At 43.2% G+C, this 19,480-nt stretch overlaps 2 protein-coding genes across 3 annotated transcripts in view; one reads left to right on the top strand and one right to left on the bottom strand.

The window, feature by feature from the left end:
* The first annotated feature begins 1,810 nt into the window (after positions 1–1,810).
* On the top strand, positions 1,811–3,075 carry LOC311190335 (prolyl-tRNA synthetase associated domain-containing protein 1-like). Its single transcript, XM_084262227.1, has 2 exons — positions 1,811–1,901; positions 2,566–3,075. The coding sequence occupies exons 1-2, from the start codon at positions 1,815–1,817 to the stop codon at positions 3,001–3,003; spliced, it is 525 nt and encodes a 174-aa protein (XP_084118353.1). The 5' UTR covers positions 1,811–1,814; the 3' UTR covers positions 3,004–3,075.
* A 9,663-nt stretch (positions 3,076–12,738) lies between these two features.
* The window catches only part of CCDC88A (coiled-coil domain containing 88A), a gene marked incomplete at its 5' end in the record, with an annotated part of 69,796 nt that continues 63,054 nt past the window's right edge, over positions 12,739–19,480 (bottom strand). For both annotated transcript variants that reach the window (XM_084261422.1, XM_084261423.1), the window contains 5 exons: positions 12,739–13,977; positions 15,204–15,469; positions 16,821–16,901; positions 17,885–17,956; positions 18,247–18,450. In XM_084261422.1, the coding sequence (XP_084117548.1) occupies positions 12,955–13,977; positions 15,204–15,469; positions 16,821–16,901; positions 17,885–17,956; positions 18,247–18,450 (1,646 nt within the window). In that variant the 3' untranslated portion in view covers positions 12,739–12,954. The remainder of the gene's footprint in view (positions 13,978–15,203; positions 15,470–16,820; positions 16,902–17,884; positions 17,957–18,246; positions 18,451–19,480) is intronic.

Genomic DNA, 19,480 nt, shown 5'->3' with positions numbered 1-19,480 from the left:
TGCGCAGTTTCTTCCAAAAATTGTGGGCAAGGGTCTTCAGTGGTCCTTGGGAGGAAGGCCTCCTCACGATGTACTTTTCACCTCTTGCCTGGAATGTGCTGATCTTGCAAGCTTGCAGTGTTCTTATCAGTCTAAACTAATTTATGGCCTTGTTAACTATCCGTTTTCCTCCAGTAACGAGGTCTACGAACACAATTCCTGTCCTTTATCAGCCACCTGTTTTCTTTAATAAGGAGGTAACGGGATGGACATTATTCCATCTTAGAGTTCTCGCTCTTTTATCTTTTCCTCGAGATAGTACAAGGCCTTCAGAAGTAATCCCTTTGCTATGGAAAGGAAAAACAAAAAGACTCTCCTTCTTCAAAAGCCGTTCCACAGAATTATCTAGCTGAGCAAGAGTTGCTCTCCATAATTATGCTACACACTACATATATAATCGTGATTCTATACCCTCAGATCAATTCCTATACTACACTACATATATATAATCGTGATTCTATACCCTCAGATCACGTATTTGGTGGAACTATTCTCTGCGTTCCCCAGCGCTGGAATAAAGTGTCTGCTTATCTGCTTCCTGTAGATAAGTTCTTTGTGATAGTGACTGCTGACATCATCATAGGGTTTTTGATTCTTTTTTTAATGTCTAATTTGGCGTCTCTGGAATAATATCACTTAAATGACTAGGAAAAGAAAAATCTAAGAGGAAGCTCTGTGTTTTTTGAAGAATCTTTAATGTTCCCTCATTAATGCTGTTGGTAAAACTTAAGAGATAATCTTGACATCCTTTAGCCTTGGAGTCCATCCATTTAGGACAGCACTGCTTCCACAGCCATCTCCATCAGGCAGCTACAGATTGAGTGTTACGAGGAATAAATATGATTTCCTCTGCACGTTTGGGCTGTGTTTGATGTGCTTTGCCCATAAAGTGGAACTTGGGGCAGTTCACACAGGTGGCTTTCTGCACGCTTGAATGAGAAATTTAGCATGCAAAACAGTTACCAGAGATTACTGCAAATCTGCTTTTTGAGTTATCTTCTGTTGGATGCTGCCTGGAGATTGCTGCTAATGCTTGGCTTTGTCCCTTAGTTGCAATTCTTGATCATTACTGCTTGCTTCTAAAAAAACCCCCACGTCTGATTGTGCAGTTCTTATTTTCAGTATGCATAATGAGCTAAATTCTTTACTTCTTGATTTTTTCTAGCTTACTAACTTCACTTAGCAGCAACATTTTTGTTAAAACTGCACATAGACAACAAGCTAGCACCTGCCATTTCAGTAAGCACATATACAAAACAATTTAATCGGTACATATTTGGGAGAAATTCCTCTTTTGAGACCAGTATTTGAACCAAGTACAGTTTGCATTGGATGTGGAAACCTGGTGTATGTCAAAGCAATGTATTAATGTCATTATCTGACAAGGGAAGAGGTTGCTTTTAAGAAACATTAAATATATTGAGATGTGGGAGGGGAGTCATGCAGCGAAGCGTTAGGCCGGGCCTGAAGCTCAGGGACTTTCTCCTCAAAGCCTGCGGCGAGCACATCCCGTGTACAGCTCCCTTCGTGCTTGTAAGCGGCTCCGGGGCCTGGTTCGGCGGCCGGTTTAGCCCCGCGCCCTCCTGCGGGGCTGGCCAAGAGCTCACCCCGGCCGACACACGGGCCCCTGCCCAGCCAGGGTCTGACACTCACCGCGGGTAACCCCGACTCCCGCCGGCGCGGCGAGATACTATCCAAGGCGGCGGAAGGGCGCTGCCTGACGGAAGGGGCGGTGGTGCCGGTGCCACGCGCTCTTCCTGCCCGGCCCGGTGGTTATGGCGGCGGCGCCGGAGCTGCGGGAGGCGCTGGCGCAGCGGCTGCGGCACTTGGGTATCGCCACGGTCACCGCCGAGCACCCCGAGGTAGGGGCCGCCCGCGTCTCCCCGCGGGCCTTGGCGCTGCCCCCGCCGAGCTGGCGGCTGTGGCGGCGCCCCGCCGCGCTGCGCCGTGGCGGGCTCTGGGTTGGTTTTAGAAGCGCGGAAATAGTCTCCGGCGTACGGAGAGGAGAGGCGAGGCTGAGGCCTGGGTTAGCCTCACACGGGCTTCTCACGGGATCAAGTGTCGGGATGGAAATCAGACCCTGCATTTCTCACTGAACAGAGCTACGGATCTGGCAGGTTGGGTTTTGGGCTGTCCCCCAATGTTTTTGTCCCCTAGATCTTCCTTTGCCCCTCCAGTTTTAGGAGCTACGGCTCATCCACTTCTTCACCATGAAGCCACCAGCATCTCAGCTGCTTTCCAACCTTTTCCTTGCTCCCAGCTGAAAGCACACAGCAGTCAGTCTGTGTTGAAGCTGGAAGGTGCGATGTTCTTGCTCTACACGAGAGAGGAATGATTCAGGCAGTGTGCAGGAGCAGTATGTCACAGTCTATCTGTGTTACTTTTAAAATTACTTCAGAAAGGGTACAGTTTTTATGCCAGGTGTAACATTCAGCGTTTTCTAACTATCTAACAAAACATACCTGCCAGTACGCAGCTAAAGGCTGAAGAGGATGTGGAGCCTCACACTACTCTTGTATTTTCCAGGTGTTCACTGTTGAAGAAATGATGCCCCACGTCCAACACATGAAAGGAGGGCACAGTAAAAACCTTTTCCTTAAAGACAAAAAGAAGAAAGGGCTGTGGCTGGTGACTGTTCTGCACAACAGGCAAATCAATTTAAATGATCTTGCCAAAAAACTGGGCGTCGGGAGCGGAAATCTAAGATTCGCAGATGAAAACACCATGCTGGACAAGCTAAAAGTGGGCCAGGGCTGCGCGACACCGCTGGCGCTCTTCTGTGACCAGGGAGATGTGCAGTTCGTGTTGGATGCTGGCTTTCTGGAGGGCGGCCACGAGAAGGTGTATTTTCATCCAATGGTAAATTCTGCAACCATGGGCTTAAGCCCAGATGACTTTCTGAAGTTTGTGAGATCAACGGGCCACGATCCCATCATCATACATTTTGATGAAGACAGTAGGTAGATGAAGTTCACTTTTCTACTGGTAGGCATAGGTTTTGTAGAGCAAAAACTGGTGAAGTCTCATTACAAATAAAACTCCTTTTTTTATTGTTTCAATTGTGTAAGTTTATATTGTGTAATCCAGTGAGGAAAATATATACCGTCTTCAGGTTATTACAAGTTTAACAGAATGTTCTTAAAAAGACATGTTTGCAATCTACCAGGAAGTAACCAGCAAGTAGGAAAGGCATTAGTTAAACAACGTTAGAGTCTTTATTAACAAAATGGATAAAACCAGAACGTTCCGTGTGCAGTACTGGCCTTGAAGGTTTAAACTTATAACAACATTGTTAGGAATAACAAAGGAACTTGGAAGTTAGATTTGTCAACACACACAGGACAGATGTCTAAGTTGTGTACCTGTACCCATTCATCCCTTAACTACACAGCGCTTGCTTTTAATTTTACCTAGAAGAAAACAACTTTGCTACCCTACAGAAGCAGCGTTTGATTGTCTACGTTTTTTGTTGCATTTTTAGTTTCCTCCCCTTAGGAAAGAGTTAGTAACCATCTTCTGGCTACTACCAGCAGAAGAGCTCCGGGAGTAATGTCACTGTTGGTTCCTGGCTGTGTCTGGGTGACACCTGGGAAGACAGTTAACACAACCAGAACTGCGTAAGCTTTTGTGCATTGTTTCTACAGATTGGGGAACCCGCAGAGGATGTGCATCTGCTCCGCTCTGCCTTAACCGGCCCCTGCAGAGACGGGAGCCTGGCACACGAGGAAGCTGTCATTGGGGGCCTCCCTTCAGGGAGAACAAGTGGTTGAGGGAGGCTGACTGGCCTCACAACAGAGCATGAGCTTTGTGGTTAGAAAAGTACCTGCTGTCAGCAAAGCAAGACCAGTAGATGCTCAACAGGTTACATCTCTGATTCTTCCTTCTCCTCTCTCCTGCCTAAATAAACCCCCCTTCAAACAGCTTTTGTGCCAAAGAGAGAAGCATCAGAAACTCCCCCAAGTCCAGCAGGCCATACTGTGCCAGCGGGTACCCACCAAGACCCAAAGCCTGGAGGAGTTATGCGAGGGCCACAAATCGGAAGGTGATGGGGAAAGGACTTTTGAACACAGGCTAACCAGCACAGCACAAACTATGCCTGAAGGCAAGCGATTGGGTAAACACCAGTTGTGATAGAGCAGAAAGAGAGAGAGACATGAATAAAAAGCAGGGAAAAGACTTGGATATTGGATGACCATTCAGTACTGCATTGCACAGAGGATGCGGTACCAGCAGTGACAGAGGGAAGCACAAGGCAAATACCTGCAAATCTGACTCCATTTCATTCTAGATGGCTAAGACGGTTTCATGAGCTGAGAACATCAGAAAGGTTTGTGTGCTGGATTGTTTGGGGTTCCCCCCCCCGCCCAGTAAAAAAGGGAAATCTTCAGTTCTACAGAATGGACAACTACTGTTAACTGAGTAAGAAAAAGCATCTTCCAGGGCAAGTTACTAACACATTAGTAACATCCCCACCATGGCTTCCTTAATTTCTGAAGGACTTGGCACCTGCTTTTTGACCTGTGAGCTTAACAACATACTGCTTCATGGTACAGCAGCTTGAATTTTCCCCTCTACCTTAGGAGGACACAAATCAACCTTGTCTATCATGGCAGTCCTCTCAAATGGGAAAGGAGTCACCCAGACACCGTGAAGCTACAGGAGTCGTCACTCTAAATATGTTTGGATATGTGGGATTTGCTGTTTGCTGTTGAAAGACTGCAGGGAACATCTGCCATCTGGGACTATGGGGCTGACAGATGCATTACTAAATGAGCGAGATGTCTGAAGTGAGGCCTGGCACTCACTCTCCCTTCCCTTTAAGGTTTCTTCTCTGTGGTACCCCATAAAACCTATTAAGGATTGAGGATTTTAGATCTGGAAAGCTTTAAATGGGAAAAACAGTTTGAAAGACGTGCACAACAGCACTTTACGATACTTTGTGAATCTTAACATCGCTGCTGCCTAAAATTTAACCACCATTGTCCTCAGAAAAGACTCCGAGACCTGTCTCAGTAAAAATAACCACACCAAGCCAAATCAAAGCTTCAAATGCTACATTTGGCAAGTCTCTGCTGCTTTTTGTATTTGTTTATCAAATTAGTGCTGCTTGTTTGGATAGTTTTAAAAAATAAAATCAAAATAGTGTATAGTTAAAAGCTATACAGGTCTATGCAAATAAACAACACAAACCAAACTATAACACAGTCCAGAAAAATTCTGCTACTGTTTTTATCAGTTTCCTTCTGGAAGAAATACTCTACACATCACCAAGTGACCACAATGCCATGACTTAACACCAACACCCTTCCAGTAACATCAGTGTCCAGAAAAAGTGTGTATAAAGTACACACAAAGTAAGAATAAAAAGTATTTGGTTTGGCATTTTAATAACATCGTTAATAAATGTATACAATGGCAAACATTAAAAAAAAATCCGTATGTAAAGGAAATTACAGTTTTAAATAAGAGCTTTGTAAGTTTTGTTTCACACCCAGGTACATTCCTTTAAGGCAGTTTAATTAATATCAAAGCATTATTTACATATACATCATCATCTAACTCTAAAACCACACATGAGCTCCTTCGTTGAGGCGGCATCATGTCTTGAAAAATATTTAGAAATAATACGTGTAGGGAATGTTACTTAATCCTCAGCAGACAATCAGTGAAAGAAATAAAAATAATACATCGTGTAGTACTACAGCCTCTTCTGTCAATATGACCAAGCAGGGACAGGTGTGCAAGGCTCACAGTATAAAGCTGCATGTGTGTTCCTCTTGTACACCGTCCCACAGCCGCCGTGGTCTTCCCCGGGCAGGCTGCGTTCGGACAGCGTGAAGCAGCTCCCAAATTAAATTTATGCTTTTAAGGGCAGAGACTGAAAAGGTTAAAGGAAATTATTCCACTCTGGCCTCTCTGCTGATACAGGTGACTGGGTCAAAACCCATTTACAATAGTACGGAGGGGCACTAGCCAGGATGCTGGCACATGGACTTGATCCGTGCCAGGTTGTAACACAGAGGGACCAATTCTGTCCCCAAACTCCTACAGATTTTCTCGTACGAGGGAACATCGTATCAGGTTTTGGATGAGGGGCTTCGTTTCTAATGCACCTTATCAGTTAAACGGACACTGTCAAGTTTGTGACTACACCCTGGCTGTGACCACATGGCTCCCGAGGCGCGTGCCAGGCGACCGTGGCAATTCGCTGCTCTTGCCTAATTCCCAGGGTCTTGTAGAACCTACCTCAATATGCATGGCTGCTCTGATTCCGTGACTAGAAAGGGCATTTGGTGCTACAAGTTCAGATCTGTTCATTCAAGACATGCATGTTCTTCTAAAAATAGTAACGCTACTGAACGGTTAGCGTTTAACAGTTTGAAACGCACTGGTCAGGGAGAGCCAGGAGAGCCTGGTCACAATCAGACCCTGGAATGAGCTCGAAAATAAATTTGCCCTAACATTTATGGTATTTCAATTTTGTCTCCTAATAGCTCTGCCTTTAGCAATGGCTAACAGCATTCTCCATGTCCTGCCTATCTATACAATTCCTTAGCGGCAACTCTTCTGTATGTAGGGCTCTGGCTGTTTTGTACTACAGGAATGGCCCAGAAGTCAGGGCCGGCACTGAATTCTCACTGCATCAAGTACTTACTCTTCCCCTGGAGCACAATGGGGCTCTGCCTGTTTCACCTGGCGTTGGGGGTAAAACTCTACCACACCCCGAGCTTTGAGGTTATAAAGGAATACACAAGTTACCTGTATACAGGTTACCTGTGTACAGGCCCTGAGCCACCACACCTCTTCCAGCCACCGCCATCCACCCCACCCGCCCTGCTGGTGACATGCAGCTGTTGTGGCCGTGTTGGGAATGCCAGAATCCTCATACTACCAGTTACAAGGTGGGGTGTTACTCCAAATGCAACCAAACTCAGGCTGCTGACACCAGAGGGCTGTGGAGCTGGGGTCCTGGAGCTCTCCAGGTTTGCTAATCTGTGTTGATGCTCTGTAAAAATCCATGTGCTTCCTCTGATCTTGGTGCAAGTCCTGACGCTGAGAGCAAGGGACCAGAAAGGTATGCCAGCATGAGTCAGTAACCAAAACAAACCCATGACTTTAATGACAGCGGCAACGTCTTCAGAGGCAGGATGACAAGTCTGTATGGTGGAGAGCTGCAGAATTGGTCCTAGTTTCACTTAAGGAAAAAACAAAACCCAAAACCACACAATTTTTAAATTCTCCGTGCAAACAATCCGAGGCTGAACCAAGTGTTCAGATTGCAAAACCAAAATATGCTGTTCAGACCTTTTCTCCTGGTCCAACTGTCCCTGACAGCTTGAGGCTTGGTAAAGACATGAGTGATTAGTAAGTTGATAAATCTTGCCTACATGGATGGAGACAGGTGCAGGTGCAAGCTGGTGAGGGGCAGTAGGAGGTTACACAGTTAACGTAACCCTTTAGGACAGGTACACCAGCATGCTGAAGCTGATGTGCACTAACACGGAATTACAGTAACTCGTTCTGGGTCTGCTTACGAGTTCAGGCACACCTCCTCCCAGCTCTGCAAATGCTTTCAGGATGACAACAGTATGCAACCACTGAACGTACCGATAACGTCCGCTGACTTTAACATAAATCAGTACTGAACAGAACATACCTTGCTAACAAAAGGTAACCTTAAGGGGAAGTGATTGTAAAATGCGTATGATATTATTTACATTTCTTTTTGCCATCAAGAAACTTCCTAAGCCACGATCAGCTCATGTCAAAAGACAAACAATAAAAAAAAGGAATAAAAATAATCAGTCGATACACAAACATCGTAAGACAGTCTTACCCTGGAAATGCCATTTGTTGGAAACAGCCTTAGAGTGAAAAAAAAGCGATACAAAAATCATGGCTGGCAATTTCCTGTCAGAAACATCTGAACATATATATATGCAGAGTAACTCGGGAATGTGAAAAACACAGTTTCTGTAGAATCCCATTATCCTGTGACTCCCACGTTTGTTAGTTATCTGACTTCTTCCTGTAGGCGACACATTTTTCCTCTTGTAGTTCATATGCAACAAAAATCAGCGTAAACTTTTAAAGACCGTTTCATGCAGATGATGCTACCCAATAAGGCCATGAAGTGCCAGCAAGCCGCGAGGATTCTGTACCTGTATATACAGTCGATTTCAACAAAATACTACAGCATTTATTTGAGATTTACAGAAGTAAATACAAACTGCTAGTTATGGGGGTTTTTGGCTAATGATCAGCAGAAGCTTAAGCAAATCAGTAGCTAATTTCATAAACAGAAGAAGAAAGAAGTTTATTTTTCTGTGTTTTTTTTTTTCCTGGAGTAATTCTTGAGACCTTAAAATTCTTGGTCCTTAGGGAGAGGAGAACTGTCCTTTATTCAGTAGATCTTAACAGTGCAATGTGCAATAATTCCTAAGACCATCTACAAATTTTCAGCAGTAGACTCCGGTAGAGCTCCTTGATTCAAGGAAGGAAGGAAGGTAGGTAGGTTTTTATTTCTTGCCTGCTCTAGTCACGAAGAATGTAAAAAAATTCCCTTAATTTTTTATTAACGATTCCTACAGTCGCTGTCTTGTTACTTCAGATATAAAGGCTTCACACTGAGATACTGAAGGACACTTTTCTCTCTGCGTTCAATTGAAAGGCGGAAAGAGAAAAGAACATGAGAAAAAGCTTAGAGTGTAGAAGTGTAAAATACAGAGTTAAGTCACTAACACAACTAACAGCGCTAACAGCATGCAGCAAAGATGTTTTAATGAGGTCAGGAGGACAGAACACGCTAAAGAAGCTTTATAAAAAGGCTGTTTCCTTGTAGCATAGAATAGTTCATATATTCTGTTAAACCATTCTCAGATTTACCTGTCCCTTTCTGGGAACTAGCTTCAGTGTTACTCCTTAACAGGGTTTCTTTGAACTGGCTTCTCCAACAGCTTTGCAAAACAGGAATCAATGCAATTTTGAGAGGCAAAAGGCTAAACGGGATGAAGTTCCCTGCTTATGCAGGCAACATAGCTGCTGTAAAGCCAACCTGTTCTGGCTTAACTAACAAGCAAGACAGAAGCCAGTTAAGCAAGCAGTATTTACATCTGGTTAATGCCATGTGCACTTGTCCTTAGATGTAATGCTGTTAGTTTGTTGTAAATGAAATTAATCTCATTTACACTTTGGGCAGGAAACTCACCACTTGGCCCACATCTCAGTAGTGGGTAATAGAATTAGGAGCTTTGTTGCTCCCTAGACCTGCTTTTTGAATTTCTGCTTTCTGGGATAGCTTCCACATCTGCAGAGAAAAGCATTTCATGTTATTCATTGTGTTTATCAGGACACAAGAAAACACACAAACAAACACTCATGCATTACAATATATTCTACTTATTAGTAGAGCAAAAGAATATATATACAAAAACTTATTTTAAAGGAGAGGACAGAGGAGAGGATAGAAGAGACTCACAGGAAAGGTCTGCTCAACTACACTCATTACAATTCACCTTAGAGCTCAGAATAACCAGGCATTATTTTCAAAGCTGCAATCACAGCTATGTAGCTTTTAGATAATGGTTAGTTAACTCTACCCCTAAATTCCTGCCTGCGTGGAACAGAAAACCCAACTAACCAGACATCACCAGGGCTGACCGTACCCAGCAGAGAACAGGAACCTTTTACCTGTCACACACGGACAGAAGCATCTGCATTCGGTTCTGCAATCTGGCAAACTCGCTCTGCATGCAACAGCCCCAACGTGCAGAACGCAGCACCGGGAGCAAAGCACCAAGCAAACCTTCCTCAAGCAAATTATCCAGCCACAACAACAAACCCTTTTTTTTACCTGCAGCCACACATTTCATGGTTAGATTTACCATGCAGAGTCCTAACTCCTAAGTTTTACAGGCAGCAGGGGCCAAAGAACGAGCAAGTGCATGGTGCATTGTACAGTCAGCCACCCAAATGGCCGAGGAGCTGCAGCAATCGGATCCGGAAGGACTTTCACAGATCTTTCCACTAGTTGAGCAGACATCCGTATATATGTATCATTAGAGCATAAACACAAAAAAAGCAGAGGAAAACATGATCCTTCCGTACATGAAAACATTTGTTTTCTTTCACATACAATAAAGAAATGCTGACAGTTTATTTTTCAGGGACATTGTGAAATCTCCAGCAGCACTCTGCTGCAGCTGGACTCAGTGGAACAAAAACAGGGGCACAAGAAGTTGTTACCCTCCCAACTGAAATGCAGTTCATCCCAAGTTTATAAAGCAATGCTGGACAAGGTCAGCTTAGGACTTGTGCTGAGGAGCAGAGACATCAGCGTCCAAAGACACTGGCAAGGCTCTGAAGGTCTCTGTGTTTGTGAGAGAAGCTGTTTTTAATGCTGCAACAGAGAGAAGGCAAAACGGGCTAAAAAGGCATTCCGCATCAGGCGTAAATTGTCACTGCAGGGCCTGGTTTGGACGTGACAGCTTAGTGCTGCGAGAAGCTGTGGGATGGAGTAAACCAAAGTGCCCCACAGGCAGCGGCTGGAAAACGCGTCTGTTGCTTTAAGATCAAGCTTTAACTTCACTGTGGGGAGCTCGGAAATGTCTCTTTTGACCCCAGCCTTGCTCCTGATGTCAATCAGGGTTCAGTGGTTGCGCTGGAGAGTTCCTGGTACACCAGTCTGGAGACGATGCTGGTATTTTTGGTAGCAAGACAAGGCTGGCCAGCGAGGTAAGAGCATGCATGGAAGCTTATCCTGCTTCTCCAACAGCAGCAGTGGATCTACGCAGAAGACACTAGCTCTAGCTCCAAACCTTGTTGTGATCCTAACAAGCCATCTCACTGCAAGACACAGGCTTGGGATCAGCAAAGGAAAATGCAGACACTGGTAGCAGGGCATGAGAGCACAGTAAGTACTCACAGGGCTAAGATTTTCCCTCCAGCTCCTGCAAGATCTCGCAGACTATATTGTGCATCTGTCCCTTCAGGCAGCAGCACTGTCTGATGCCAAGCTACTCCAAACACAGCTCTAGATTAGCAGAAATTAAGTCAAACGACATGATCCATGATCAGCACACTGATCTCAGACTGTTTCAGATTTGTGTTGCGGCTTTAATCCAGCAAGAACTAAAAGCCACTTTGGACAACACAGAAATGTGAGAAATTCATCAGCCCAACTGTAATGGATGCCTGCAGACATGGTAAAGGATGGCGGCTTGATGGATGGGACTGGCAATTCTACCCTCCACAGGACATGAAGAAATCCAATCTTCTGCCCTCATTCCTCTTCCTCACCCTGAAATGCAGGTGGAGCTCTGGAAAGGGCCATCTCCACCCGTCCTGCATGAAATGGAGACCTTCCAACAGACACCCATGACACCTTTTCCTTTTCCTTGGGGACCCTGAACTGCAGCACTTCCACCCCTCCCTACTTAAACACTACAAATTAAAGTTCAACCTGCACAGCAGCACCGGGACTGCCACAGAGCTGCTGGCCAAATGAATGCCATTGGAAAAATGGGAACTCAACGTTCCTTATTTTCAGTATTCATTTTCAATGTTCAGTATTTTTCCTCTAGGTACATTTTCACATTTCCTATGGCATATGTAATACTTTTGGCCTACAGTAACTGTCAGTAACTACTCCTTCCTCTTACAGCAAGACAGTGCTACTGTCAAAGGCCTCACGGAATGACAGTTTGACACAATTTTAAATTCTATTTATAGTAACAATTAAGAAGTTTCAAGTAATTGCAGCGACAGTGGCATACTAACTGCTTTGTTCAACAGTCTTCTCCAGCTGGTCATCTGAACCCTCCAATTCCAGAAACACGTAAGTGTTTGGTTTGGGTACTTTATCTTTTATTTCACTGTGTTAATTTAAAGCTTCTGTTATTTTCTTATACAACAGAAAACTGGACGTGCCAGTGCTATTTCTATTAAGAAGAGAAATTATTTTCCACCATGATCAGCAGAGGTTTTTATTGCTGCACATCACAGGGGGTCTCAGGTAACTCTGTTATTCGACTCCGAGGAAAACCAGACACTTCACCACATTTGCTAAGTGCAAAAACAAAGGATACCAAAGGGACAAGATGGAAATAGTCATCGTTTCATGACGAGTGCTGTGTATCACGTCACTATTTATTACATCTCCATAAGAGTTATGGTTTGTGCTAAGGATTAGCAGTGGTCTTTGTATTTATTAACATCCAAATATTTTAGTAAATATGAACACGTTTACGGAGCGAGCTTGAGGCACTGAATTACCAGGCTGTAACTTGTTCCTTGTGCAAGGTGTGTTTACACCAGGATGTGGCATAAATGAGAAGGGTTAAAACACTGAAATCTCTCTAAATGCTTCTTCTCATTCGCGTCTCGGTTTTGAAAGAGCAGAGGCAGGGGCGGGGGGCAGGGCAGGAAGTAATTCTGCTCCAAATACATAATCACTGTGTTACTGACACGTCTGGCAAGCACGATACCGATAGAAGCGAGAAGCAGCGTCATGGTGCCGGGAGGTCGGCTGTTCACTGAGCCGTTTGTGGCCAGGCGGCATGCGACTGGTTTGACATGCGTTCAGTAATGGACAGGAAAGAACCCAAAATAGTGGTAATGTGTGACAAATAAAAATATAGCTTGTATTATAAAGGCTTTTCACGGCATGCAAAACATATACAGTGCAATTAATGGTTCATGCAAACTTTGGTGGGGTTACAGCGTTACATTCAAACATGCCAGAGTACACAACTGAGCCCTATGCCCTTATCCTCAGAAAGCCACCACCCCCACATCTAACATCGTGTTATTTTTCATTGTAGTAAATTTTTCTCCACATCCAGTGGACACTGAGAACACCACCTATGTCATATTAGAGCGTGTGTGCGTAAGTATGTATTTATTAATACAACTTCTTCAAACACAGCCATACTCGTACCACACAGTCGTGTTATCCTCAGAAACCAGGAGCGGGGCTTCAGCCTCACTAGCACTTAGAGAGACGGCAGGAGCAAACTCGCTACTCAGGCCTGACCGTAGGTCGCTACGATCACACTTCTGATTAGCAGAAGGCTGCTCCTGGTTTCTTGGTACGGGTCTAAAAGCTGACAGATTTGGCTGATCGGTTGGTTTTGATGCAGATCTTTGAGGCAATCCACTTATGTTACTAACTAACTCGGTGTTAAGGGCTAAAAAGGGCTGAGGCACTGTGAACGCTCCTGCGCTGTCGTTACCAGACACACTGCCTCTCTCATTAAACACGCTTGTGCTTAGCAAAGTTCTCTCATGGAGATTTGACCTCTCCATCCTCGAAGTCTTAGGCACATCAGAGTTACAGCCCAAATTACGTGGTTTAACTGTATTAGCTGCATCGCTTTGTGGAACACAATCTACTCTGTAAGCCACACAGTGACACAAATGAGAGGATAACTGGTGTGCTGAGTACTCACTAGAGGTTGGTGGAACACTTCTGTCAGCGGTGGATGGTGCTGGGTCAACTGAAACAGGCTGCCTACTGTCCTTAGACAAGAAATCGTGAATGCTCGTCCTTCGAGTGGTTCCTTCTGCCGTGGAGATCACGCTGCTCGCACGAGGCAAGGTAGCGTAAGGATTGCAATCTCTTGATTGTCGCTGTGACACAGTCGCTTGTATCTTGTCTTTAACAGACCTGGCCTTCCCTTGAGCACCTGCTGTGAATTTGATGGGTGAGCTAGTGAAGTAGGTATCTTCGGTCTTCCGAAGGCTAGGCCTCACAAGCTGGTCTGCTTTAAGGGATCGTCCATCTGAGAAATCAACTGTATTCTTTACACTTAATGATCTCACAATGCCACAACCGGCGGACGGCTGTTTTCTTAGCCTTTCCTTTCCTGTCAGCTCCGCAGACTCAGATAAGCTTTTCATGACCTCGTCTAAAAGATTCTCTTCGCTTGTAGATTTCAGCTGTCAAAAAAACCCACAAACAACACCAAACATCTTACACACTTATGAATTGCCATTTTGACATTTAAGAAATCTTTGGGGACCTAATAAAAACATTCCAAATAGGTTCTTTGTTGGAATTTCTCCGAAGTAGAAGCAGCATTAAGTATTTACAGCACATACTCATGAGATTCCTGTACAGCTTGCAAGCAAGCATTCTGAAAACAAGCTGTCAGAGCTCATGACTCTCTGAAAATAGTTCCTGTTATAGTGATTAATGCAACAAATCAGATGATCAAAGCTTCAAGTTCACCTTCTCACTCACCTGCCCACTGCCTTCGCTCATAGGGACTTCCTGTGCAATTTCACATGGACTATTATTAAACTCCTACTGATCACCTGGAGCTAACAGCTTGAATTCTCTCTGTATATTCAAGATAATAAGGATAAAAATCTCAAAGTGATACAAAACAAGTAACCTTTAGGCACCCTTGGGGCATCAATTTGGACCAGACAGCTCCCCACTTTTTCTTTTCAGAGAGAAGACTTCAGAGATAGAAAAAAAAAAAAAGCTGAGGTTAAAACTATTCACAGTCAGTGGAGAAAGACTTCAGTCTTCTCTCAAAATGCTGAGAGCCACCACTTGGAAGGAATTTGGCTAAGAGCACTAAGGAAATGCTCTGGCAGAAGACTGCAAAGAGTCCTCCTGAAAACCCTTCCGAGGTGGGTGACTGTGTTATGCTGTCACCCATTCAGAGAAACATTCCCTTCTCACATTCCTCTCCCATTTCAGTGAGCTCCAGGGTTGGGCTTTTCACCCAATAGCGTTAAAAAGATGAAACTGACACAGACAGGGAATGAATTAAAGCATCATCCTTCCTGTAAGACAGACCAGAGGACAGCTCTTGCTCAAGACAGCTGCTGAACTGGAGGAAGGAAAGTAAACCTGCTTTGAGTGTTTACCTACTTTGAAAGTAAAGTAAACCCACTCTGAGCATGCCACCCATAAGTGCATCAGGCAATTCTGGGCAGCCTTTGTAATTCAGTAACCGGTAAAGGGCCAAACTGCAAAATTCCAAATGATTTTCCTGTGTAATACAGCAAGTACAGTTTATCAGGATACAGTCCACACAACTACCAGTATCTCCCCAAAGTTTACAAGCAATTATACTCGCTGGAAGCCTTCTATTAATTCTGTGCCAAGATATGGATGGGGTAATACACATTAGAGTGTTTTTTAAACTAACCTCACTTGAGGTACTCTTGTTGCTTTCTTCTAAAAACTGCTGCAGGGTAACAACTTCGCTGCCAGGAGAACCGGTCTTGAGGTATTTCCCACGGCTGTCCGGTGTCTCAGGCGTTCTTTGCTGGAGCACGGGACTAGACCTGGTATGGCCCTTCAGATACTGAATGGGGCTGCTGCTGCTGCTGGACCAGGCCTCGTGCTCGTGCAGCAGACTGAACTCCCCGCTGCTGTGGCTCTGGGGCCGGCTCTGATTGTTAACTGCACCTGCTTTTGGGGTAAATGGGGTTAAGTAATCTGGAAGAAAAGCACGCAAAAGCTGTTAAACATATTTTTTATATATATATATATATATATATATATATATACACACACACACATATATATGTATAACCTTAGTCAAATCAGGAACATGATCAAATTCCCTTAATAATAATTCTAGCTAAAATCCTACAAAAATCCAGTTGTCCTTTTTCACTCCAGCCCAAGACAGTGCTAATACAATTGCACTCTCCTGACTTACCTCTCACAGATCTTTAAATGTGACACGATAGCTTTTGAATAAAATAAAATAAAATAAAATAAAATAAAATAAAATAAAATAAAATAAAATAAAATAGACCAACCCCCCAGCATTTATAACCTGGGCCTCCACCTACGTAATACTGCATTCCCAGGGGCTAAAGATAAGCCTCCGCTCCTGTTCGGCATCACCAAGGGGAACACACTCTAATGTACTACCAGTGAGTTGCATATGAAATGAAATACAGAGGGTGGAATGAGAAGAAAATATTGTCTTCAACAAGAACTGTTTGGGAATGCTGCTATTCCAACAACTGCGACCTTAAAGCAGCATTAAATGCGAAATAAATCGCACAACACCAATTCTTTGCTATTTTTCAGTAACTGTAAATTGCTTAAAAAATACTGAGGAGTAATCAAGAATTTCCTACTCCTAAGGAACAAAATGAAGTTTGAAGAAAGATGAACTATTCACAGCAGAAATTTCTCATCCTGTATAGAAACAGACACTGTGTAATAAAAGCTGGCCATGAAGTCTTGTGATGGTAGAGTTCTAGTCTAGGATGGACCACCAGAACGACTATCACAAACAAAAATGTACCAAGGCTCATAATAAGATGACATTTAGAGAACGCTGTTAAATCCACAGGCATTATTAATCTTTAAGAAAAAATTATGGAAGTTTCCATATTCCGTTTTGCCTGGTTGGTGCTGTACGCTGTGGAGTTTTGCAGCAGCAGCGCACGCGTAAGTAGGATGCTAGGAGGAAAAATGCAGCCACTTCTCTGCTTACAAATAAGCAATTCTGCAGTTATTTTGAGGGAATTCTTATTTTATAGCCTTTTAACTTGGATTAGGTTTGGTTTTAAATAGTTTGAAACTTACTAACATCACTTTAGCATTTATGAAAAACGTAAGTTCTATTCATACTTGCATCCTTTCCTCATTTGGGACAGGAAGGCTATAAAATCCTTCAAGAACAACATGCTGCAGTGTGGTGTGGGAATTTTTTATGTTTACTTGTTATTAACCTATAGAAATGATCTCACAGAGCAAATAATGGGAACGAAGCACGTATGTAAATTCACCTACAGCATACCTTTGACTTCATGGAGTGAAGCATTGTTATTGCTATTGCTAGTGGATGTTCTGCCACTATCAAGGCTGGCTGGTCTGGAAGCTGAATGGAAAATTAGGAGACACCTTGATGAACAAATGCAGAGCAGATGACGTGGCACCTTGACATTCTGATCACAGAATGCTCAGAGGCGGAATCATGCACTATTTGACAGGCCCAGCATGCCCATTGTCAACAAAGTGGTTTCTTACAGATCAGAAAGCGAAGGGATTTCCAGGCAGTCCAAGAGGACACTTTAGAAAAGGGCACTACAGGAATAGTGAGGTACAAGGGAGAGGGAAAGAGAAATAGAGCGTACATTTAGAATCCAAACCAGTCGGTTAGTGGGAAACCAGGGTTTACAGATGAAAGGATGGGCATGCAGAGAGCTGCTGGTGATTAGGTCACTTACAACAGATTTGACAAGGAACCTTGCACATTGTTGAAATGCCACGAACAGGAGGAGCAAGAGCATCTGCACAGACAATGTCCTGTACTCCTATCCAATACAAGGGAAATGCACTGTTATTACCTTCAAAAGCATTTCTTGCTCATACTAATCATACATTTTTCTACTAGAGTTAAAGGAACTATCAGAGCTCCCCACTTCATAGCTCTGCTTGAAGGAACACACAGTGATTTTCTGAGATACAGTACATAACAAGTTCAGGTTTCGCTGAACAATAAAACCCAATAATTCAGGCCAGATTTGGATTTGGAGTTTGTTTGGTTTGGGGTTTTTTTTTTAGGATTGAATTGATAACTTTTTTTATTTTTCTATTAACTCCATATATATATTTTTTAAGGGAAAATGTTTTGATCCTGTTCAGATGCACTTCACAGATACTTTCTACTGGAGATATAGAAGATCTATCTGATGTAGTAGTTAAGAAAGAAGACTCTGAAGAACAGACACTACACATTCAAGAGATTGTGCAGATTGCAGAAAGCATGCTCACTCGTAACAACGCCATTCACTTGTTGCAAACTTCGTTAACATTCACATAAGACATCCTTAATTCTTGTAATTAAAGTTCACATCTTACCATGAACTCTTGATCCTGTACTAGAATCATCACTAATACCTTGGGGACTTACATCTTCAAAGGATGTGGTATCTATACACGGAGACATAAAGGAAAATGTGAAATAAAACAAAAAAAAAGGTTATTGAAATATTTATCATATGTAAAATATACAAAAATGCTTTTCATACAGATTCATTTTTATTTAGATAACATTCTGTAGGAAAAATCCTGGAATGTTTGATAACTGCAGTATCTTAGCACTGCCACTCAATTACTATGGCTGCTTTTTGCCAAAAACCTTTAAATGTAAGTGAAATCAGTATTTACATGAAATTGTCGTTACACAGTCATACCACAATGCAAGAAGCTTCTACCTCTACCTTTATTATTTAGCAACTGCTTGGATCTGAAGCCTGTCGAAGAGTTGACAGTTGCAAAGTTGATAGCTGTAGTAGAGAAGGCCATAGCTCCCAATTCTTTCCTCCTTTTACCCGCAGATATATCATCAGGACCCTCCAGATGCTCAGAACTACCTGTCCATTGTCCTCCTGCTAGGACCATGGACTGCACCAGGTCATTCATGGCTGGGATGCAAATGAAAGCAAATGATCAGCATGGTCAATGTATTTGCTTCTGCTTATTTTGTACTGCAAAATGTTCGACAGTTTTCTAAGCATTAAAGCGCGTTGGATACTGGAAGATATAAACACAAGGTCATCCACGTTATGACATGCAATCAGCTCAATGAATGAGAAGTGTTGTAAGGCAGAGACTTCTTTCAGCTGGGTATGGTTCATAAGACTGGTTCTATTAGGTATAGTCACCATGCTTGCACTGCCATGGTGTGTGATGTGCATGTTAGAAGCTTTGATACGCTGTTTGCCATGGGAAAATGGAATGAGGAAGGATCAACTGGGCAAAGGTGCTGGGACAATATAATGCCAACAATGATACGGGATCCTTGTACAGTGCAGCTTACTGCAGGGACACTGTATGTCACACAACAACAAATAAAAGGATCTGAAAAAGATGACATCTGATGATATTCACCTTTACTTCACAAAACTAGAGAAAACTGTCCACCCCTCCTTAGAAAATAAAATTGAAAAAGAAAGAAATAAACCAGAATAAACCAAAATTACTAAATACAACATTTTGGCAACAACGACTGATGAATGCTTGAAGTGACAGACCACCATACAGCCTTGCACTACTTCCTACGCTTTATTTAAACAAAACCTTACAGTGGTTCCTTAAAAGGCTTAGGAAAGGCATAATGTGGAACTCTTTGGGTTCACACAGTGCACTGTAAATTTATATACACATAGAGAATGTGTATATAGACAGCTATATATACAGATATATGCGACCACAATGCACTGAATATATATATGTCATGCGCGTGTGCTCGTGCATGTCGGGGTGTGGGTGGCTGTGTGTGTGTGTGTGTGTGTGTGTGCACAGCTGCACATATATAAAGTATTCAGTGCCAAAGCTGAAAAAGAAAAAGGAAAAAAAAAGCTCCAGCTCCTTGGATTTATAGCAGGACTTGCACATTGCAAAAGAGGAGGAAAAAATACAGCGCAGTCCAGGGAGAGGTTAGTGAAAAATTAG

Source organism: Gallinula chloropus (genome assembly GCF_964237585.1).
Source record: "Gallinula chloropus genome assembly, chromosome: 3".
In the NCBI taxonomy this organism is placed as follows: Eukaryota; Metazoa; Chordata; class Aves; order Gruiformes; family Rallidae; genus Gallinula; species Gallinula chloropus.
The sequence above is the reverse complement of the archived record's forward strand: the minus strand, read 5'-3'. Positions and strand labels throughout refer to the sequence as shown.